The sequence below is a fragment of the Delphinus delphis genome, chromosome 15 (genome assembly GCF_949987515.2).
Source record: "Delphinus delphis chromosome 15, mDelDel1.2, whole genome shotgun sequence".
Lineage (NCBI taxonomy): Eukaryota > Metazoa > Chordata > Mammalia > Artiodactyla > Delphinidae > Delphinus > Delphinus delphis.
In genome coordinates, this window is record NC_082697.1 from 3,332,640 (window position 1) to 3,357,664 (window position 25,025).

General features: G+C 35.5%; 1 protein-coding gene across 1 annotated transcript in view; it reads left to right on the plus strand.

The window, feature by feature from the left end:
- SYCP2 (synaptonemal complex protein 2) overlaps window positions 1–25,025 on the plus strand; it is a 108,504-nt gene that overhangs the window by 61,434 nt on the left and 22,045 nt on the right. The window contains 10 exon segments of the mRNA XM_060032888.1: window positions 4,724–4,784; window positions 11,807–11,955; window positions 13,135–13,209; window positions 13,649–13,795; window positions 16,632–16,731; window positions 17,584–17,741; window positions 19,531–19,594; window positions 19,934–19,991; window positions 20,509–20,642; window positions 20,792–21,231. Of these exon segments, the coding sequence (XP_059888871.1) occupies window positions 4,724–4,784; window positions 11,807–11,955; window positions 13,135–13,209; window positions 13,649–13,795; window positions 16,632–16,731; window positions 17,584–17,741; window positions 19,531–19,594; window positions 19,934–19,991; window positions 20,509–20,642; window positions 20,792–21,231 (1,386 nt within the window).

Consider the following 25,025-nt stretch of genomic DNA (forward strand, 5'->3'; position numbering starts at 1 on the left):
AATAACATTAACAGATGATGACAAATGGTCTTACCTTATTCTTTCATAGAATCTTCTGTTTGAAAATAGTGAGGGATTAATTCTTTTTTTGTTTGTTTACATCTTTATTGGAGTATAATTGCTTTACAACGGTGTGTTAGTTTCTGCTGTATAACAAAGTGAATCAGTATACATATAACCCCATATCCCCTCTCTCTTGCGTCTCCCACCCCTCTAGTTGGACACAAAGCATGGAGCTGATCTCCCTGTGCTTTGCAGCTGCTTCCAGCTAGCTAGCTATTTTACATTTGGTTGTGAGGGATTGATTCTTATGGTGGTACTTAGAAGTGAATTTTAGTTCTTTTCTTTCTGTGCTATATTGTAACTATGTTTAAACTTTGCAACCAGGCAGGTATGTTTTCTACTGACCTCTTTAACCTGAGGAAAATTCTTGAGGCCTTGTTTCCAAATAGCCACCACTTAATATTTGCTACATTTGCATACTTCTAGCTCAAACTGTATGGCCAAGATCTGAGTAAGAGTTGATTTGCATTTACTAATCTGATTGCGGCTGCTGATAATACAAAGAGGCTTTAGTCTTTTTAGTCTCTCTCTTGTAAAATCCTGCCTTTTGTTCCAGGTAAATTCTTTTTAGACGAACATTAACCAAATGCCTCTTAGGATTTCCACGTACCTTTATTTCTTTTTAGAGTACCTTTTTAGAATGCTTAATTAAAATTGAGTTCCAAAAACTAGCACTACTTCTCAGGGGTACTGATGGTTTTCATTAGTGTATTTATTCTTGCAGCGTTTTTAGGTGTATTTTTAACTGGATTTTCTTCAGGAAGTGGACTTTCATTTTGGGAAAAGAGGATAGAATAGGACTGATGTGGTTCCTGACTTCACTCACTTGGTCTAATGGATGATTCAGACAAGAAAATAAGTAATTTTAGTATTATACTTGATAGGGATAGTATAAAATGCATTTATAAGTATTAAATGCCTCCTATGTTCCTGTCACTGATCTAGAGATGCTGGGAGAGAGTTCTTCCCACAGAGATATTTAGACTCCTCTCCCCTCTGGATTTCTATAGCAGTAGTGCATTTCTCCCTGTCTTCAGGCTTACTCTCCTCAAAGCCATTCTTCCATATTGTGGCTGCTTAAAACCCTCCCTTTGTCTCTTTAACATGGTGTTTGAGGGCCTTTATGACCTCGCCCCTGACTATTTCTCTGATAATCAGACTGTTCTCTGTGCTTACTGTGTTCTAGCCACATTAATTTTTTTTTTTCTTTTCCTCTAGATCACGCTCTTTTCAAGTCTTTTTACTTGCTGGTTCTTCTGCTTAGGAACTTCCAGATCTTTGCGTCTTAGTTCCTTCCCAGTTAGATTTCAGCACAAATGTCATCTCCTAGAGGTATTCTCTGGTAACTCAGTCTGAAGTAGCCACCCAGCCACATTATATAACACTGGCCTCTTTTTTTCTTTTATAGTAGTTACTGCTACTTAAAATCCTTTTGTTTATCTGTTGTTTTTTCTGTTTTCCCCCTCGTAGAACATAAAATTTATTAAACCAGGGACATGTCTTTTCTCATTTATGGCTATTCAAGGGCTCGTATTTATTTTAAGAATGAATATATAGAATATTCAACTAAAAGATACATAGTATGGTTAGTGCATAGAGTTCAAAGGGTATTGGAAAGAAATAAGGCAGGCAGTATAGAGCCAAAGAAGGATTGTAAGTAGGAGGCAACATCAGTTCAGTGAATATTTAATAAGAACTTACTGTGTGCCAGATATATGCTAGACACTGAGCATCACATTCATGTAAAAGATTCTCCTGGTGGGGATGATCTCGGAGAGGCAGCAGTGAGTGGTGGCGTGAAGCGAGATCTTAATTCCCTGCCTAGGAATTGAACCTGGGTAGCCTGGATGAAAACCAGGAATCCTAGCCATCAGACCCCCTGGCTCTTGCCCCCAGTGAAAAATGCATTTCTTACGGAGGCAAAAACTGTAAAAAAAAAAAAAACAGGTACAAAGTTTATTATTTAGAGACATTGCACAACAACTAGTGGGAGAGCACACAGAGAAACACTTTGTTTAGGTAAGATGGAAACAAGGCAGAGATGCACACCCGGAGAGCAAGGGTGTGGGCCTCCTCCCTAATGAGGAGGAGCGCAGTAAAGAGGTGGTTAAGTCATTTATATAGGGCAGTTCTTCCGGGTCTTTGTTTACCTTTGGCCAATTATCTGGTTTCTCAACACCTGACCTGCCCTAGGACCCTCCCCGAGGTGTATGCGCAACTTTTTTCCAAGATGGATTTCAGCCCAGAGGCCTAGGGGATGGCCTTAGCATCACGTATTATGGGGTGGTGCCCCCTCCTTTTTGAACCCCAAGGAGCCTTTCTGTGCGTGTGCAATGTTTCCCTTGCACCAAGTATGGGAAATGCATGATGTCTTGATCTTTTAACAGGGTTCAGCCCCTCTCTGTCCCTGCCATAAAAGTGTCCAATGTCCAGTTATCTACCCTATTCCTGTTGTTGTTTCTTATATTGAAGTGCAGATCTCGAAATATAGACTGGAGTCCAGTCATAAATATGTAGTCCAGAGCCGGTTTGTCTCTTGCCTCAGGAAATGTAAACATGGGGGTTGGGGGTTGTAATGAATGTCCAGCCTGGAGCCCATCTTCTTCTCACCCCAGGAAGTTGGAACAGGAGGCCAGTTGTAAATGTCTAGCTTGGGGCCCACCTATCTCCTGCCTCAAGGAGAACAGATTAAAAAGGGACAAGACCAGAGGCAGTTAGGAGACTTGCAGTAATCCGGGTGAGAGAAATCATGGTGGCACAGTTTTGGAAAGTGACAGTGGGGATGGATGGAAATGGATGGATTCCAGAAAAACTTGAGGAGGTAGAATTGAGCAGACTTGGTAGTTTGTAGTAAAAAGAGGAGGTTAATAAAACTTGGGTAACTGGATGGATGAAGATGCTGTCACAGGAGGATCAGTTTTGTAGGGTAAGATGATGAGCTCAACTTTGGATGTTTTGATTTGGAGGTGTGTGTGGGGTATTCAGCTGAAGATATCTTGTAGGCAGTTGGATATATTGGTCTGAAGTTGAGGTGAGAGAACTGAGCTGTAAATGGAGATTTAGAAGCTCTCTGTATATAGATGATAAATAAAACCATGGGATTTAATGAGTGTCTACATGACAGAACTGTGAAAAACACAAATTTATACAGGATAGGTAGAAGAGACTCTAGCCTGAAGGATACTTGACGAATCAGCCAAAAAAGAACAAATTAAAAGGGTATCATGTTATAGAAGACAAAGGAAGGGTGTTTTATGAGCGGAAATGATGAACACTGTCAAAACACGTTAAATAAATAAAAACTGGCGATCCATGAAAGAGCAATTTCATTTAAGTGATGAGGATTTAAGCATTCCTGGAAAGTTGAAATATTTGTAGAGGAAGTAAAGACAAGGGAAAGAGAACAGTAGAAGCTAAAGTGAGATGTGGATTCCAGGGAGGGGTTTTTGTTAGGTACTTTAATGATAAGAGTTTTAAAATTGATGGCTGGGGTGACAGAGAGGTTAAATAAAAAACTGAGGTCAAGAGGAGGAGAGTGTAGTAGAGGGAAAGTAGGGGGTAAAGATGAAACAAGTGGGCATAATATATCAGTAACTGTTGAAGCTGGGTATGGGCATATTTTGGATTCATTATACTGTGATTTCTATTTTTTATAATCTGTTTGAAAATTTTTATAATGTAGACATTTTTTCAAAAGGAAAGCTTTGAACCAGGTGCCTCCATGTATGAGGAAGAGTCACTTTAAAGTTAGTAGATGATAACCGATGGGTATGTGTGCCAGCTGGCATGTGCCACAAAGGAGCAAGACTTTTACACACAGAGAAATGTGAAGCTGCTCAAAGTGTTGGGGAGAGAGGAGACCAGCCCTTTCCTGCCAACCCTGAGGTTTTGAGGTCTGGGAGAATTAGCACCTTAACTGGAGAAGGCTGTAATTATAATAGTAGTGGTGCCCTCAAGAGTATAGACTGGTTCCAATTAAGGCAAATAAGGGAGGGAGTTAGTGAAGAGATTGAGGATTTGGCAGAATTTCTATACAATGAGTGGTCCTTAAATAGCAAAAGAATTGGATCTATTTTCATCATAAGATTACTGAAGGTTTTAGGATCCCATCTTTTAGGAATGGTTCTAATTTTTACCATGACTTTTTTGTGTGAATTCATATTATTTTATTCACTTATACAAATTTTCAATGAAAATACTTGGAAGGGGAACACATTTTAGGTTATTATTCTCATGCATTCAGTGTTTGAATCTAAGGACAGTCAATTAATGAGTGAGAATTGGGGGATGAATATGATCACACAACATTTCAAAGGAAGAAATGACAGGATTTGGTAATATTTTTAAAAGTGTATACTCTAATAAATATGAATGGCTAGTCATTCTTTGCTTTTGGTTAAGAATAGGAAACCATAAAAGTAGTCAATACTGTCATTTACTTTTAAGAATGAACGAATAGATTAAATGCGGCAAGTATAATATATTATCTAGTCAATTGATGGAGCAAGAAATGTGTTATATCAACCAGTTACTTAGTGATACTTAGTAAAAGAAAATAGTAATAACCTTTATTGTTTGTATAACTTAAAATGGTGTTTAAAGGAGCTTTAAAGCAAGAATAAATTATTATTTATGATCAAAACCTGTTTTTAAATTTAAGAATCATCAGTGGGAAGCAGTCACTGTGCCTGAGGAAGAAGTACAAATATACAGCATTGAAGGTATTAAACTTGTTTTTGATAACTCTCTTCTTGATTCTGCTTGAGTAGAAGTTGCACACTCTACGGAAAAACACAATGGACTGATGAAAGCAGATCAACATTTCCATATGTTCACATTCATAAATTTGATAGTTCAATATCATCAAATTCCCTGCCCCCACAATTCCCCCAATATCTTATATTTATTTCCTTCTCTATCTAGTCTAAAACCCATGGTCAGTCACTTTCTTGTCAATACGTGCTGGACAAAAATCATATACCTTGGCAGACTGGCACCACTCCAAATTCAGATATCAAGACGTATTTTAGTTACCTCAGTGGGCATGTAGTGGTATCTCATGATAGCTTTTATATGCGTTTTCCTAATAACCAGTGATGTTGAGCACTTTTTCATGTGCTTAATGGCTACTCATATATCTTCTTCGTGAAGTATCTGTTTAAATATTTTGTCTTTTTTTTTTTTTTTACTGGACTGTCTTTTTTATTATTAAGTTTTTGAGTTCTTATGTATCCTGGATACAAATCCTTCGACAAATATATGTTCTGTGAGTATTTTCTCCCTATCTGTATCTTGCTTATTCATTTTCTCATTGGTGTCTTTAATGAGCAGAAGTTTTTAAATTTGAAGTCCATATGATCAGTTTTCTTTTTTTTCATGGTTATTGCTTTGTGTGACCTAAGAAATTTTGCCTACTACCAAGTACCAAAGACATTCTCCTGTTTTTCTGTAAAAACTTCATGGTTTTTAGCTTGAGGACTATGATCCATCTCAAATTAATATTTGATTATGGTGTAATATAGGAGTTAGGTTCATTTTTTCATATGGGTATACAGTTATTTCAGGACTATTTGATGAAAAGGTTTTCCTTTCCCCACTGGACTTCATTGGTTCCCTTGTTGAAAATCAAATGACGGGTAGAAGTGCAGGTCTTGATGCTGTAGTCCATTCCATTGATCTGTTCCCTATGCCAGTACCACATTGTTTTAATTACTGTAGATTTATAGTGAGTCTTAAAGTGAGATAGTGTAAGTCTTCTAACACTGTGGGTTTTTTTTTTTTCAAGACTGTTTTGGAAATTCTAGACCTTTTGAATTTCCATGTAAATTTTAAAATTGGCTTATCAATTGCTACAAAAAGCCTGCTAGAATTACAACTGGGATTGTAGTTTGATATCTGGAGAAATAACATTGTAACAATAGTTACACTTCATTGTGATGTATTATTCTTTTATATATTATTGGAATTGATTTGCAAAATTTAGTTAGGAATTTGGTATTTCATGTTCTAGAAGGTCTGTAGTTTTCTTTGCCTGTAATGTCTGGTTTTTTTGTTTTGTTTTTTTTTTTTAAGTTTCAGAATCAGGGCGTTGTTAGCTTCATAGGCTGAATTGGCAAGTATTCTATAATCTTCCATTTTCTCTAAGAGTGTGTGTAGAATTGGTATTGTTTCTTCTTTAAGTACTTGGTAGTATTTACCAGTGAAGCAATCTGGGCTTGCACTTTTACTTTGCTTTGCTGAAGGCTCTTAACTACAAATTCAATTAATTTAATAGATAAAGGGTTTTTCAGGTTATCTTTTTTTTTCCTTGAGTAAACTTTGGTAATTTGTGTCTTTCAAGTAATCGTGTTGTCAAATTTATTGGCATAAAGTGGTTTATAATGGTCCCATTTTATCTTTTTACTGTCTGTAGATTCTGTAGTGATGGTCCCCCTGTTGCTGCTGATACTGCTAAGTTGTATCTTTTTTTCTTAATCAGTCTGATGAGAGTTATATCAATTTTATTGATATTCTGTAAGAGCCAGCCTTTAGTTTCATCGATTTTTCTCATTTTTGTGTTTTGATTTTTAATTTAATTGATCTGTGCTCTTATAGCTGTTCTTTTCTTCTGATTACTTTAGTTGTAATTTGCTTTCCTGTTTCTAGCGTCTCAGGGTGAAGCTGAAGTCATTGACCTGAGACCATTTTTTCTCTTCTAATATAGCCATTTAGTGCTTTAAATTCTTCCCCTAAGTACTTCCTTAGCATCATCCTACAAATTGCCATGTGCTGTGTTTCCATTCTCATTAATTTATTCTTTTTAAATTTCTCTTTTGGTTTCTTCCTTGAGCCATAGGTTTATTTAAAAGTTTTTTATTTAGTTTCTATATACTTGAGATTTCAGGGATATTTTCCTGCTACTGATTTCTAATTTAATTTCATTGTTATGAGAGAGTATACTTTGTATGATCTTTGAGAATCCTTTTCAGTATATTGACACTTATTTTATGACCCAGAATATGGTCTGTCTTGGTGAATGGTGTGAGTGCGCTTGAAGGAATGTGTATTCTGCTGTTGTTGGGTGGAGGGTTGGGTTGATAGTGTTGTCATATATCCTTCCTCATTGTCTGCCTCCTGATCTATCACTTATTGAGGGAGGGGTATTGAAGTCACCACTAGAGCTGTGGGTTTTTTTTATTCAGTTCTGTTATTTTTTTGCTTCAGATATTTTGAATTTCTGTTATTAGTTTTATAAACATTTAGTGGTATTATCTTTTCTTCATAAATTTATCATTATGAAATGACTCTTTTTCCTGTGGTAATATTCTTTGCTCTGCAGTCTACTTTATATAATATTAGTATACTCTCTCCAAGTTTCTGTTGGTTAATTATAGCATGGCATAGCTTTTCTTTATTTTTAAGTCCTTTGTGTCTGTGTATTTAAAGTGGGTTTCTTATAGGCATCATATACTGATACTGGGCATCATATCAGAGACTGTCAGTGTAATTTGACAGTCTCTGCCTTTTGTGGTTTTTAATGTGACTATTGATTTGCTTTAAATTCATCATCTAGCTTTTGTTTTTTCTACGTGCCATCCCATCTGCCATGTTTCTTTTCTTTTTCTCTTTTTCTTCTTTGGTGTTAATTCATTTTCAGTGGTTTAATTGTATTTCTTTTGTTGGCTTTATATCCACCTTTTTAGTGGCTGATTTATGGTTTATTTTATACATATTTAACTTAATAGTGTGTATGTTCAAGTAATATTATACCCTTTTATGAATAGTATAAGAACCTTGTAGTAGTAAAGTTCCATTTTTGCTTTCCTGGCCTTTGTGCCATTGCTGCCAATAATGGTAAAAATTTTTTGCTTCTGAATGTGTCAAAGACCTCATATTATGTGTAATGATATTTTTCTTTATGCAGCCAATTAGTTTTTAACGAGATGTAAAAAGTGGATTAAAAAGTATTTTGTATTTACCCACCTATTTACAATTTCCAGTGTTCAGCTTTCATTTGTATAGATCCAGATTTCCATCTGGTATTATTTTCCTTCTGCCTAGGTGACTTCTCTAATATTTCTTGTCCTGCAAATATGCTGGTGATGAGCTCTTTCAGCTTTTTTATGTCAGAAAGTCTTTATTTTGTTTTTATTTTGCAAAGTATTTTTGATACATATAGAATTCTAGATTGCCTGTTGTCTTCTTTCAGTGTACTTGAAAGAGGTTACTCTACTCTCTCTTGGCTTGCATTGTTTCTGATGAGAAGTCTGTCACTCTCATGTTTGCTCCTTTTTGTTTAGTCTTTTTTCCCCTGGCTGATTTTAAGATTTTCTCTTCATTAGTAGTTTTAAACATTTGATTATAATGCTTTAGTGTAATTTTCTTCATATTGTTCATTCTTGAGGTTCATTGAGCTTCCTTGCTTCTAAAGTTTTATCCATTGTTCTTCAAATATTTTTTTCTGCTCCTTTTTTCTCCTCTCTGGAGACTCTGATTACATATATACTAAGCTATATGAAGTTCTTCCATAGCTCACTGATTCTCTGGGTTCTCCACCCAAACTCCAGGCTTTTATTTCCACTCTCTTTTTTCACTTCGGTAGTTTTATATTGCTTTGTTTTGTTGCTAGTTAATATTTTCTTCTGCAGTGTGTAACCTGCTTCTGTTCTATCCTGTGTAATGTTTATCAGGCATTATATTTTTCATCTTGGGAAGTTTGATTTGGGTCTTTATTTATTTATTTATTTATTTATTTTTGGCTGTGTTGGGTCTTTGTTTCTGTGCGAGGGCTTTCTCCAGTTGTGGCAAGCGGGGGCCACTCTTCATCGTGGTGCGCGGGCCTCTCACTGTCACGGCCTCTCCTGTTGCAGAGAACAGTCTCCAGACGTGCAGGCTCAGTAGTTGTGGCTCATGGGCTTAGTTGCTCCGCGGCATGTGGGAAATTCATCCAACTTACTTCATGTATCAATAGTTTATAACTTTTATTCCCACACCAGGGCTCGAACCCACGTCCCCTGCATTGGCAGGCAGATTCCCAACCACTGTGCCACCAGAGAAGCCCTTCATTTGGGTCTTTTTTAAAGATAAATTCTAAATTTTAGAATAGTTTTAGATTACAGAAAACTTGCCAGAATAGTGTAGAAAGTTTCCACATACACCCTCACGCGGTTTCTCTTATTTTTTTTATTGTGGTAAAAATCACATAACATAAAATTTACCATCTTAACCATTTTTTAGTGTATATAGTCCAGTAGTGTTAAGTACATTCACATTATTGTGAAACAGATCTTCAGAACTTTCATCATCTTGAGAAATTGAAACTCTATACTCATTGAACAGTTCCCCTTTTCCCCCTCCACCCAGCCCCTGGTAACCACCATTCTACTTTTTGTTTCTATGAAATTGACTATTTTAAGTGGAATCATGCAGCATATGTCTTTTTGTGACTGGCTTATTTCACTTAACATAGTGTCCTCTCCTGTAGTTTTAACATCATACATTTTTATGGTACATTTGTCACTGCATCTTAAAAAAGTCTACTTGGATCCTATGTCTTCCTCTATCTCATTCTTTTTCCATTCATAGCCAATTTTGAGAGAATAGTTTTTGCTAAATCTTTCCCTTTCTTGCTCTTCATTTCTGTTCTTTTCTACTTTCTGTTTTACATCCCACTCCACCAAAATTTCCACTGAAATTTCAGATGTCAAGATAATAATTCACTCTTTCATTATCAATATCAGTATACACACTTCAGTCCTTATACTGACCCTTGGTGGCACACCCCAGACTCCACAGGGATAGTGTCTTCTGTGCTCAGGACTTTTCCAGACCTCGCACTATCTCTCTTCATCTGGCTGTTCATTGGTATCTTTTAATATCCTTTGTAATAAAGTGGTGATGTGGTCTACCTATGTGGAGCAGGCAAGATCTGAATTTTTTATATGACTGGCACTCAATGGAAGTTAAAAAAAAGTGTGGACTCTGGAGATCAAGCAGTAGTTCTAGTGAAAAAGAGCATCTACAGTTGCAGACTGAAGGAAAGGGGAAGCCGCAGCACAATAGGGTGAGGTTAGACCCTTTTATGTTCAGTTTATAGGAGTATATAAAATAAAGGCTCCATGGACAATTAAGTGTTATTTTGAATGGCTTTGCAGGAGAAAACATTATTCATTTAAGAATGGTATACTGGAATCCTACAGAAATATCTAGATAACATTATAAGATCCAAATACGTTGATATCTATAAATACTTGGATTTTATAGGAAGCAACAAAATAGGAGGTTTTCTGGTATTTCAGTAATATTGCTAACTAGAAAGCAAGCCACGATATAGTCTAGGCAGTCAAAGCAAATATCAGAAATTTCAACAAAGTCAGCAATAAAATAAATATCAACAAATTCTTATGTAGATAGTCATGACATGTGGAGAATGCTTTGTAGAAAAAGGTACAAAGCATTCAGCAAAATAATAAATTGGAAGTAATTCTAATACCATGTTCATGCAAGCAGTGAAGCAAATACTGCATTTACTCTAAGTTCACAGCAAGCTGCAGAAGAAAATTCAAATGCGTATCAGAGGGATATAACAATAAACAAAAATATTCATAAAGATTGTAAGTGTTCTAATCTTCATCATCAAAATCTGAAACATTATCATTTTCAACGTCACCTGATCTTTCATCTCTAAGGCCTGAAAACTTTTACTGTTGAGACTTGTGACTTCTTTTTCTTTCAAAAAAAAAAACACTGCCAGCATTTTGGATTAGAAACTGCGTTACCACTATCTTCAGGCAACTAATACTTCTTAGTACCATCAAAGGACATCACAGAGGAAGTGTCATGACCATATAGCTGCAAAAGCAAATAAGACACTTTCTGCTTGGGCAAGCCTTACAAGGATCAGAGAGTTTTAGAGCCGATAGGGACATTTGTCCTCTAGGGTAGAGCGTGGAGTGGCCAGCGGAGCTTTTCCTGATGCAGACACAAAGTTTTATCCTTGGTGTGGTCCTTCTCCCTCAGGATGTTTTCCTCTTGCCCAAAAGCAAACACTGGGGGCAGGTGTGGAGACTTCTCAGTCAGCAACAGGAGCAGCACCAGAGGTAGGACAGGACCATAGTGGCCTTCGGTCCATAATACAGGCACATTAATTGGGTGCCAGGTAATTTTCTGTAACTTTTTGGAGGAAGGGAGGTGAATACTTCATATAAACTGGCGCTTAACAGTATTTTCTTTTCACTGGATTGGTGAATTCATTGAGGATTAGCACTGTATCCTTCCTTCACAATATCCTGGTACTCAAGTTTTTATCAGACGTTCATTGTCAACACGTTTGTAACTGTGGATTTAATAGAAATGTCTGAATAGATGCTTATGCCTAGGAATAGTTATGGAATTAAAGTTATTTTCTTTTTTGCCTGTTTTAAATTAAGAAAATAGTTTTCTCAGATGTGTTCAAAGAATATTTATTAAGAACCTGTTAGTGTCCAGGATGTACACAGGGCTTTAGTTCATTAATTATTGTATTACCTTGTAATTTATAGATCAGGAAACTGAGACTTTGAAAAATAAACTGAATTGTTGATTTCTTTACGTAAGTAGTTAGTACCAGAATTGATTAATTTAAATACTTTTAAATCCTAAAAGTTAATTTTATTTCAGTTCATTTTAATTGGTATGCTGCATGCTTTTCTTATTTATAGTATACCTATAGAGTGGTATCATAGGAATTAATGTAAACTAATCAGTGTGATTCATTTGTGTACAGTGAGAGAATCGAAGAAGCTACTGACTATAATTCTGAAAAATAAAGTAAAAATTAGTAAAAGAGAAGGGAAAGAATTGCTTTTGTATTTTGATGCATCGTTAGAAATCACTAATGTGACACAAAAAGTTTTTGGTGCAGATAAGTATAGGGTAAGTTAAACTCTTTTTAATAAACATTTATTTTCATAATTCTGGAAACTTTCAGTTACTTGGGACTAAGTTTCATTGATTTTTTTTTCCTACAATTCTTTATAAAATAACATGTAGATTTTTAGTCCTTTAAGTTTGTATTGTGGAATGGCCATCAGATTGTTAGCCATACCCTTTCAGTTACCGATTAGAAAGAATCTCAGATGACAGAATTAGCAGCACCTACTCAAAACATTTAATGAATTTCTGCGAGGTGTTTAAGAAGTGAAATGAGACAAAGACTTGTTTTCAAGATATTAAACATTATGAGAATTATAGAATGTGCCTCGGAAGAAGTAAGTGGCATATAGAAAATGAAGTATAGATGTTGAAGAAAGAATGCCCATTAAGAGTCAGATTTGAAGGAAAGGCTATGGAGGTGGGCCTTGAAATGGCCTTTGAAGTTAATGAATGAAATTTAGATAAGATGCTTTCCAGGACTGTGGAAGACGATATGAGTCGGATATTGTTTAACTGGGAATCAAGGTGGCAATTCATGTTATGTTTAGGGAGATGTTCAGTTGACAAGCTTGGATGGTCCACGTCTTAGTTTGTTCAGGCTACTGTAACAAAAATACCATAGACTGGGTGGCCTAAACAACAAACATTTTTTTCTCATAGTTCTGGAGGCTGTGAGTCAGATCAGGGCGCCAGCAGACCCAGTGTCTGGTGAGGGCCTGTTTCCTGGTTCATCGATGGCCATCTTTTCACGGTGTCCTTACATGGTGGAAGGGGTGAGGGATTTCTCTGGGGTCTGTTTTATAAGAGCACTAATTCCATTCATAAGGGCTCTGCCCTCATGACCTTAGCAACCCCCAAAGGCCTCCACTCCTAATACCATCCTTGGGGACTACGTTTCAACATACGAATTGTGGGGGAAACATTCAGTCTATAGCGTGCAAAAGATTTATGGTGAAGAATAGCAGATAATATGCTTGTGAGGAACCCTTACCAAAATAGGCTAAGACCGTGGTTAGTGGGGACTCATTGAATTATTCTGAAAAGAGTATTTATATGTATAAATAATAATGATTTAAGATAATTTGGCAATTTTGGAAGGAAACAGGTATAGGAAATAATTGTATTAAAATGGAAAGAACTGGGAGAAAATGACATCCCTTTGAATTAATTTTACTTCAGGAATTTACCAGAAAACAAGGCATTTCCGTTGCCAAAACATCTGTGCATATTCTTTTTGATGCAAGTGGATCACAGGTATGTGTCTGACTTACTTGATTTTTACCACTGGGCTAAGTTTAACCCTAAATAATGAGAGCACAGTAATAAAGTTCATCTTGGAGGGTGAATATCTAAAAAATAAATTGTCTCAACATAATGCCCCAATAAGATGTATATACTTTTTAAACACATTAATAATCATTTATTTCAGTACAGAAGGTAGATTGTTATTAATACCAGTTTTGGTAACTTTAAATAAAAATCAGAAGTACATGTTCTTCCACTAAAGCCAAAGCCTGTATTATGTCTATTAACATTTGAAAAAGGACTAAAAATTATAACAGTACATAGATGTAAGACAAAAAGAATTGACCTTTATGAGTGTGAGATGAATGAGCGCTTTACGAAGTCATCCAGTGATTGAGAACTTCCTATGGTTTGCAGTTTTAAACACTTTTTCCTTATTCTCCAACAGATTCTAGTCCCAGAAAGTCAAATCTCACCAGTCGAAGAAGAACTTGTTAGTTTGAAAGAAAAAGCTAACCCCCAAGAGGAATTTGCTAAACCTCCAAAATGTATCAAAAACAGTAATCAAGGAGACATAAAAAATAGTCAGCCTAAGGTATATATGGCATCAAAATAGTCATTTATAAAATAGCATAGGTCAAATCATTGCTATATATAATTACAGAAATAAGCATCTAGAATTCATATGTTCATCAGTAACATTTCAGAGTATTTCCCCTGCATTTTGCAAATGCAAACAAGAGTTAGTGTTTCAGCAGACTGTGTTTATATGTAAGGTTTAGGGATTTAGGACAAGGTATACTATACACTTGTAAGTTTCAAATTAGAGATATATAGGAAAGTAACTACCACTTTTTGCATTTATCCTTTCTGTTCTGTCTCTGCACTGGCCAATACAAATTTATAATGTAATGTTCTGTTTACTGGCATGAGGAAAGAAAGCAAAATACTAGGTTCTTTCTCCTCCTCCTCCTGCTCCATTGAGGATCTCCTCTAGGCTGCATGTGATAGAACCATTTCTCAGCCGCCTCTCCACATCTTGCTGTGACACTTGACATTGCTAACAGCCCTCTCTTTCTTAATGTCCTCTCCTTTGTCTTCTATGTTAGCATTTTAATTCTCTTTTTACTTCTGTTACTACATCAGAGATACTTTCTCTCACTGTCTCCTAAATGTAGATTTGCTCTAAAAGCTTGATACCCAGCTTTCTGAACATGTCTATGCCTTCTCCCTTAGAGAGCTTCCTTCCTGTGCATAATTTAAGCTCTTAAAATGTACCAGGCTTCTGTTCAAAGTTCTATAGCTACGTTACTCCTTTTCTTTTTTCTTTTGTGGTACGCGGACCTCACTGTTTTGGCCTCTCCTGTTGAGGAGCACAGGCTCCGGACGCGCAGGCTCAGCGGCCATGGCTCACGGGCCCAGCCGCTCCGCAGCATGTGGGATATTCCCGGACCGGGGCACAAACCCGTGTCCCATCCATCGGCAGGCGGACTCTCAACCACTGCGCCACCAGGGAAGCCCTCCACTTACTCTTTTTATATTTCCCTTGGTTGTGTCTCTTCAAGCCCTTTCCTAAAGTCTACCTCAAACTCTTTATCTTTTGCCTCAAGTTTGCATCTGCCTCCATACTTCAGTAATGTTACCATTCATTTTTCTGATGATATCCTTGATTCCAAACTCTTCTCCCCCCATACCTAGAACCAAGGTGCTAGTGATTGTTCTTTCATAGTATCTCTCACATCGTTTCCTCCTTATTATTCCCTTTACCGTTACTCATTTTAGCATACGTAGGTTATACAGTAACCTTCTAATAGTGTCTTTGACACTATTGCTCCATTTTGTGAGCTACCCTGTGTCGTACACCACTGATTTTTCTTAATACCAGTATCCTCATAGCATTCTTCTGCTCAGAAAGCCTTGTCATCTCTGTGTTTATCCCATTAAATCTAAGTTTTGACTTAGTTTGAAGACATTCTGTAATTTAATACTACTCTATCAAAATACCCTCCACTTTAGTATGGTCAGTTGCTTTACTGTCTCTTTTTTTATGGCATGCTCATTCTTGCCTCTGTACTTTCATTCATGCTGCTTTTACCTCTACTTATCTAAAGTGTACTTATATTTGTAAATCTTTGTTCATTTTTACTTTCTTAATGGAGCTTTTCCCGATTATTTGTTTTTACTAATCTCTCACCTTCAGGCAACTATAACTCTCACAGGCTCTTCCATACATTGTGTTACTATTTTTCCCTGTAGTCTGTGTCCTTCATTAAATTAAAAGTATCATTTTTGTCAACTGTAGTTCCCTCAGATGATTAGATTATAAAAGCCTTTTTTGGTCTTTATATCAGAATCATAACTTGAGTACTTACTAAAAATGCAGATTCTTAGAGCCCCCCCCCCCCCACCTAAACCTATTGAATCATAACACAAACTCTGGAAAAGATCTTAACCACACTAAAGTTTGAAAAACATTGCACTGTTGTTAAATACCCACTGTGTTTTCAATAAGGACTAACTGTTTGAAGCATTTATATGAATAAGTAACTTTTTGGAGCTCATTCATTATATACCACTAGAACTGTAATTTCTTTAAGAAGAATCTGCTGATTCAGTAGCTGATTTTCTGGTTAATCTTAGAATTCACTTTTCTCCTGTCCTTCCCCACCTTTCCTCCATTGCCCTATATACATACCTACTCAAAACTCCATCAATATTTTTTTCTCTGTCTTAGAGGCAGGTGCCTTTTTCAAAACAGCTGTCTTCTCCCTCTTTATGGTTTGTCATCATGTACTCCTTTGTAGGGCATCCTCTGGAACTCCTGTCTCCTGTAGTCCCTCCTCTGCTCTTATCAGTCATTCTAGGCTAAAGTTAGAAAATGCACATCTTTTTTGGAACACTAGCTTGTGTGCCACTGAGTCTCTGAACTCCTGTAGCTGCGTTTTACTCCAAAGGCAGTTTAGTCTTCACAGAATATTAATACAATTTTTTAAATGTGTGAAAGTTTTGAACAAGGCTTAAGGTTATGAAAACTTTCACAAACAAGTTTACATAAATACGTGCTCCAAACATTATCCTTATGAAATACAATAGGAAATTGTGAGCCAATGGTTAACTAGATAAACTGAGTGTCAATAAAATATTTTCAGCTAATATATAAAGGTACAATAATTCCAAGTCTGGATATTCTTTAAATATTCTTTAAAACAACATCCTTTACTTGTTTCGGCTATCTATTCAATACCAAACGTTAGGATAAAATCCCTCAAGTCAGGCTAAACTGCAGATATTTCTGGATATCATATTGTTTATAAAATACCATATGTCTTTTGTGTGTAGTCAAGGTGAAATGTTGTGAATAAAATTACAGGATATTTAATTTCAAAAGAGAATGTATATTTACTGTGGGTTTTTTTTTCTCATGGTTTAAGATAATTACTCCTAGCAAAAGAAAAATGTCTGAAGCATCAATGATTGTTCCTGGCTCAGATAGATACACTGTGAGAAGTCCAATATTTTTAGTCAATACATGTAAGTTTTATTGCCTTTGAAGATTCCTAAAAAGTATTATTGTTTTAAGCTGGCATTTTTTAAATTCAGGAGTATTCTGGACCTAATTTATCTAGAGGATAATTTGGGGATATAAAAATTAATAAAATATGAACCACAAATGTCTTCTGTCAAAAAATTACAAATGTCTGAGAAGTTTAATGGGTATCCATATAAACATCATTCAGAATATTAATATCCAGCATTAATAATTTGTTGTAATTTTAAGTGAGAGCCAGCATAACACAGTGGATAAAGCATTAAATTAATCAGGCTGCTTGGGCTTGTTTCCCCACTCCTGGGTATGTACTTTATAGCTAAGTTTAGAACCAGTTTCCTTTCTATGAAATGGGACTGAAGTGTCTAACCTCATCAAATTAAACTGTTTAAAGGATTAAATAAAAATTATTCATTAAACAAATGTTGTGAAACATTTAGACAGTGCCTGGTACATACTAAGAGCTAAATAAAAATTTTAAAATAATCTGATACTGTGTACTAGTTGCTATAAACACAGTATTATTTAATCTTTATGACAATTTAATAGTGACCTTCTGTTCCCAAAATCTGATTGCCTACTGGGAAATTATCTAATATTTGACAAACTTCTCAAACTTAACAGGTCCAAAATAAATTCATCTTTCCACCCTCCCTGCCAGTTTTTCTCCATTTCTTACCTTGGAATATGGCGTCCATATCCAGTTACTCATCTAAATCAGAAACCTGGGACCCATCTTAGAATCCCCTTTTTTAACCTTCCTCAGCAAAAAGTGTCTCAGTGAGAACAACACAGAAAATCCTACAAATATAGCAGTCCTTTGTCCTCCTTTTTAGCAACACTACGAAGAAGAAGAATTAAACCACCACTGCAAATGACGAGTTCTACAGAAAAACCTGGTGCTTCTAAAACATTGGAAAATGGAGTGGATAATGCTGTATCACTTAAATCTAGACCGTCTGAAGAAAGAAATAGAGGAGATAATACAGACAAAGTAACTTTACTTTGAAAGCATTTTTAAATAAATTTTTATCAAATTATTGTAGAAATACATAATTGAGCTAATTACTTTTGCAAGCAGTGAGTGTTTCACTTTTCCTACAGTATTGCTTTTTAAATTTTTTAGATATCATTTATTGTCCTTGAAAGTAAGTTCTTATCAATCATTTACTGTGCTAACAGTAAAATTTAGAAACATTCATTCAGTGTAACTGATTTATGCCTTCACTAGGAGAAATGGACTTGCCATCATTCTTTAGTTTATTATACAAATTAGTGTCTGCTATGGGGAAGGTTCTGGTTTAGAAATATAAGACACAAGTGGAATCTTTTAGTATCTCAAAGTCTAGCATGGGAATTAGACAAATTAATAAGATGATTATAATACTGTATGTGTTCTCAGATGTACATACAGGATGCAATAGAAACCTAGTAGAGGGGCAAGTGCCTAATCCCAGAGCTGGAGGGGAAGCTGAAGATCAGGAGATGCTCTTTTAGGAGATGGAGAAGAGTTGATTTTTGGAGGGTCAATAAAGGTTATTAGTCACATGGACATCGAGGAGGGCATTCTTTTCAGGAAGTTGAAGGGGGGACAGAGCAGGGAATGGATGAGAGAAAGTTGTGTCTTGGAGAAATAGGTAACCAGAGATACAGATAAGTTTGTAGATGAGGAGGAACACCTGAAAGCTTTTGTTTTCTCTGAAGTGTGAGCATGGTGAGCTTCTCCTGGGGACAGAGCCTTGAAGTAGAGGGCTCAGAGACACACAGAGGTTTGGAATAACTACTGAGAGAGAATGGAGAGGGGGAAGAATAAGTACAAGTGTTAGGCAGTGTTGAGGGCCCAGTTCAATTTTAAGACTATGAAGCTTATCATGGCATTAGTTTAGAAGTAAGTATAATTTCCTCAAATAAAGCTTAGCAGCCTTGGTGTTACAGTAAAAAAAAGAAAGATGGTGGATGTAAAAAAATTTTTAATGGTTATGAGGCTGAAAGATAAAGGGTGCAAGAGTTGAAGATATTAGGAAAAAATAGTCAAAGTAATGGTTCAAATTGTCTAGCTAAGTGTTTCTTAATAGGGGCAATATTGTTTAGCTGTGCAGTGTGGTTCTGAATGTTGTAGGATGAGAAGTGTCCTAGGCCTGTGCTTACTTATTGTCAGGAGAGCCCTTCTGTCATTGTGACAATAAAAAACACACCTGTACATTTTCATACTGCTCCTCTTCCAGTAGGGAAGACAGCCAGGACGAGGCAAAATATCTTAGTTAGAGGGTATATTTTTCTGATAGTGATGGCAAATTTTTATTTGGTCCGGGAAGGTATGTATCTGTGGCTGTGGAAAGAGGGAAGCTTGCTGCAGTCAAGAAGTTACTTGTGCAGTGGCCAAAACTTTATAAAATAAGTTAATATTTCATAATTTCCGGTTCATATGTATGTTAGTGAAAAGACAGAATAGATGCAGGCTATGAGATCAATAGCAAGAGAAGATACGCCATGGAGGTGCTAGAAATTCTCAGAGAGGAAAATTGAATTATTTTTCTAGCTGTGGCTGAGATCAGAAAATTTGTAGGATCTTCTGCCTCCTTATCTGCAATGAAAGTTACTTTCTTGTGTTTTAGGATAGGCAATATTCTAGAATGGGCATAATCGTATGAAATAAATAGAAATACTATCCAACTTTTAATAGTAAGGCAAAAAAGTTTTAAACTTTAATACTCTGACTTTTAAAAGTTGTTTTCATATAATGCCTTAATTCAAATTTATATTAAAATTTCTCCCGTTTATAGCATATCGAAACTGATAGAGAAAAGACAGAAAATAAGGACATTGAATTCCCAAACCAAAATTTTAGTAAGTAATCTTTGGTTTAATTTTAGTCATCCTTTATACACACACACACACACACACACACACACACACACACACACACACTCTCCTCTCTATACTTCCCTTTCATTTATTTGAAAAAAAGATTTATAATGAATACATTCAGCTTTATGCAAAGAACTTAGAGGTTACAAGAAAATATAATACAGCCTTGGTTCCCAAGAAGTTTGGGTCTGGGAGAGGGAAGATGAGATCAGTCAATCTTTCCATCCCAGTATGTGAACTTCGATCAAATTCTAGCTTTCATTTTACCCTGCCAACTGCACGAAAAAATGAAAATACCATAATTTTTGTTTTATTTAGGTGAACTCCAGGAAATTGTTCCTGATTCACAGGCAGTGGGAAAAATAGATAAACCTGTGTAAGTATGAGAAAACCCATCAAATCATTTAGCCTATAATAATGTTACTTTTAGATGAGTGTAACAAATTTAAAGGACAAGGCCTTTATATTCTTAGAGTGTAGTATTGGTTATAGAATTTATCATCTTTCAAGTATTATTATGATCGCACAATGGGGAATAGCCTATATGTTTCTTCAACCAACGTAACTCTTTTCAAATTGACTTAAAATGAATGAGATTTTAAAACAATAAAGAATGAATGTGAAGAAAATTAACCAAGTTTAGATATACATGAAGACGTGTAAGATATGTGAGATGTATTTAGGTAGATATCAAAATAGTAGCAATAATGGAACTTTTAAAATAATATTCTTTAATCTTGATCAATTATATAGTAAATTTTAACTTTCATCAGGACTTTTCATACTTGACTGTTAAATTTCTGTCAGTAAACATTGACTAAATAAAAAGAATCAAGGCCTTATATCAGTCATAGGCTAATGTTTTGTGATAAGCAAATGAATTTATTTTGCAGGTTACCTGGTGTTTTAGACAACATCTGTGGAAATAAAATGCACTTCAAATGGGCACGTTGGCCACCTGTAACAAATATTAATCTGTGTAATAACAAAAGAGCAAGTACTTCATCAGGAGACACATTTACTCAAGGTGAAACACAGTTTTCTCTGTATATAAAATAGTTGTTCAAGGAAATACTCATTTCTTGAAATGTCTTAACAAATATTTTGGTTTTAACAAATTTTGTATATGATCAGTTTATAAATTTAATAAGGATTAATTTCTCATTTTCCCATTAGATATTGTTATCAACAAAAAACTTACTAAACAAAAATCATCCTCTTCAATATCAGATGATAATTCTCAGGAAATGGGAAAGGTGCAGTATGGGAAAGAAATAATGCAGCATAACAAAATACATAAAGCAGAAGTAGAAGTTTGCAAAAGAAACAAACAACAACAACTAAATCATTCTAAACATTTGGAGGAGAAAAATACTGAAAATACAAAGCAGAGTGATTGGCATATTGAATCTGAAACTACTTTAAAATCAGTTCTCCTAAATAAGAAAGTTGAAGAATCTGTGATCTGTAGGAAGAAATATATACTGTCAAAAGATGTGAATACTGCTATCTGTGATAAAAGCCCTTCTCCTAGAAAAAATGCAGAAAGTCATAGAAAATCAGGGGAAAGACTGACATCTGAATTTAATTCCTGGGATTTGAAACAAAAAAAAATGGTGAGCTTTCAGTATATTTTATTTCTGCACACCCATAATATGCCTACTTAATAACATAAAGTGAAAGAAGCTTGATTAATTGCTACAAATTTAGTGTTTGTAATACCCTATCCTTTTTTTAATTGAAGTATCGTTGATTTACAATATTACATTAGTTTCAGGTATATAACATAGTGATTCAATATTCTTATAGATTATATTCCATTTAAAGTTATTACAAAATAATGGCTGTATTTCTCTATGCTGTGCGATTTACCATTGTTGCTTATCTATTTTATATTTAGTAGTTTGCATCTCTTAATCCCATACCCCTATCTTGCCCCTTTCCTCTTCCCTCTCCCCACTGGTAACCACTAGTAATACCATGTTCTTTAATTCAGGCTTAGACTCTGAGAGTGCATGCCTCCTGAACCCCTTTCTGACCTCTCCCCAGTCCCAGCCCTGATAGAACCTATGTGCCTGCTGGCACATAGCTGGCATGTAAATAGGTATAGCATGAATGAACCCTGCAGTTCCTTGTCTCCTCTTATTGGGTCTCTCCCACTCTGTCCCTTAGATTCTTCTGAACATGCATATAGAACTGCCTGTGCCTCTCTTATGGTGCTTACCTTTCTTTTTTAATAAATGGTTATTTTGTGTGGTCTTTCCCCCCGTTTTAACCTATTAGAGTGTAAAGACTATGTTTTATGCAACGTTTGTTTTCCTGCATGGCCTAGCACAGCTTTGCACGTAGTAGCATCTGAAACATTTCTTGGATTATTGCCTTAAAGTTTGACGAGGTTTTTCAAGAAAGTATGTAAGTGGGGTGGAGGAGACTTATCTTCTATTGTAAATGTTACTTGTCCTCATTGCAGACTCCACTTCTTCAAATTAATCATCTGTAGAACATCTCCAGGAGAGTTTTAGCTAGTTTGCACCATACTTTGAGACTGAAAGTTTACTTTTTGTAGCAGTTAAAGTTATAAACCTTTTCTTTGGTCATTGCTACCAAGATTCAGATTAAGAAAATTTTCTAATCAGAATACATTTCCACTGCCAGTAATGCAATCGCTTTTGCACTATGCCTTAAAAGATCCAGGTTATACAGGCCTTCATTTATCTTCCAGAGTGTTACTAATACCTGGGTGGCCAAATTTCTAGAGTCAGTGTAAAATGTTCATATATTGGAGCATCTTAGTGTGCAAGTGAAATACTTAATAGCCAATTTTGCAGTTGTTTTATATAATTAGATATTATTTCATTTGTCTTGACCAGGCTACTCTTTATTTTGTTTTTAACCTGCAATTCCCTTTTTCTGCCTCATTTGGCTACTTTCCTTTTTAACCAGATCCTTTTGGGTCACTTTCTTCTTGATTCTCAGTACGCTATTCTCTCTTCTTTCTAGTCTTAGCTGCTATTTAGTTCCTTCAGACCCAGTGGAAGTAAGTTTCTTTTTGTCTGAATGCTGATCTGTCCTTCAATTTTAATTTTAAACTGTTTTCTTTGGAATTTAGAATCATTCCACAGAATTTTTCTGATCTAGTCATTTTTTTCCTGGGAGCACAGAAACTTGATCTTTTCTAAGCTGTGCTTTTTTTTTTTTAAATCAACTTCCCGTTTTCAGAAGTTCTCTTTGCTCTTTCATAGCGTCACTCTCTTTATTACTGTGCAGCATTTCCTGCCACTCTCATTCATGGGTGACTCTCCTCTAAGGTAGTCATCTGTCTGATCATGTCTTTCTATTCACTGGATAAACCCAGAGAAATAGAACCTCTGTAGTTCAGTGGTACAGATTTCCCACATTGGCTCTAATTATGTCAGAGTTCTTAATAATATTATATTATTATACACTGTTTTAGGGGAGGTTTGTTTTTGCTACATTTTTATCAAGGCAGGTATACCCTGTCTTCTGGTAATCTCAAGAAGGGATAGTAAGTAATAACTTATTATCTATTATATATAAAAACATATGAACTTAAAAATGGTTAAAATAATAAATTTTATGTCATGTTATGTTTATATTATATTTTACCATAATTTAAAAAACCCATATGCATGATGCTCAGAAAAAAAATAAAACTAAAAGCAAGAGAACTCATATCTTTAGTAAGAGTGTTCAAGTTTTCTTTTAACCAGATAATCTAAAATTATGCAGATAATATTCCTACTTCGTAGTCTTTCCATTAAAAAATTAATAGAATTTTTTAGAGCAGTTTCAGGTATACAGCTATACAAAGAGTTCCCATATACCCCTTCACTCCATCCCAGTTTCCTCTATCATTAACATCTTACGCTAGTAGATTTGTTACAAATGATGAGCCAGTACTGAAACATTATTAACTCAAGTCCATAGTTTACATTATAGTTCACTCTTTGTGTTGTGTATTCCATGTTTTTTTGACAGATGTATAACAACAGATATTGACCCTTAGAGTATCATGCATAATAGTTTCACTGCCCCCAAATTCCCCTGTGCTCCACCCCTCCCTTGTTTCCTCCCTCCTCCGCCAAACTGCAGGCAATCACTGATCTTTTTACTGTCTCCATAATTTTGCCTTTTCCAGAATGCCAGAGTTGGAATCATATAGTATGTCATCTTTTCAGATTAGTTTCTTTCACTTAGCAATATGCATTGAATGTTCCTCCGTGTGTTTTTATGGTTTGATAGCTCTTTTTTTTTTTTTTTTTTAATGCTGAATCCATTGTATGGACGTACCAAGATTTGTTTATCCACTTACCTGTTGAAGGACATCTTGGTTGCTTCCGTGTTTTGACAATTACGAATAATGCTTCTATAAACATTCGTGTGCAGGTTTTGTGTGGACATAAACTTTCAACTCAGTTGGGAAAATACCAAGGAGCATGATTGCTGGGTCATGTGGTAAGAGTATGTTTAGCTTTGTAAGAAACTGCCTGTCTTCCAAAAGTGGAAAAAATGGCTGTACCATTTTTGCATTTCATCAGCAATGAGTAAGAGAGTTCCTGTTGATCTACATCCTTGCCAGTATTCGGTATTGTCAATGTTTTGGATTTTAGCCATTCTTACAGGTGCTTGGTGGTATCTCGTTGTTTTAATTTGCAGTTCCCTAATGACATGATGTTGAGCATCTTTTCATATTTTTATTTACCATCTGTATATCTTCTTTGGTGAGTTGTCTCTTCAGATCTTTTGCCCAATTTTAATTGGGTTGCTTCCTAATTGGTGAGTTTTAACAGTTCTTTGTGTACTTTAGATACAAGTTCTTTATTAGGTATGTATTTTACAAATATTTTCTCCCAATCTGTGGTCTGTCTTTTCATTCTCTAAACAGTGCTTTTTGCAGAGCAGACATATTTAATTTTAATGAAGTCCTACTTATCAGTTTCTTCTCTCATGGATTGTGCTTTTGGTGTAGTACCTAAAAAGGTATTCCAAACCCAAGGTCACCTAGATTTTCTCCTATGTTGTCTTCTAGGAGTTTTATAGCTTGCACTTTACATTCAGGTCTGTTATCCCTTTTGAGTTAATTTTCATGAAGGGTATAAAGTCTGTGTCTAGATTCTTTTTTTTGGCATGGTATGTTCCAGCACCATTTGTTGAAAAGACTAACTTTCCTCCACTGTACTGCCTTTTGTTCCTTTGTCAAAGATCAGCTAATTGTATTTATGTGGGCCTCTTTCTGGGCTCTCTGTTTTTTCCATTATTCTATTTGTCTGTTCCTTCACCAATACCACACTATATTGTATTCAATGTCTTTTCAGTAAGTCTTAAAGTAGGGTCAATCCTCAGACTTTGTTCTTCTCTGCTGATATTGTGTTGGCTACTCAGGGTCTTT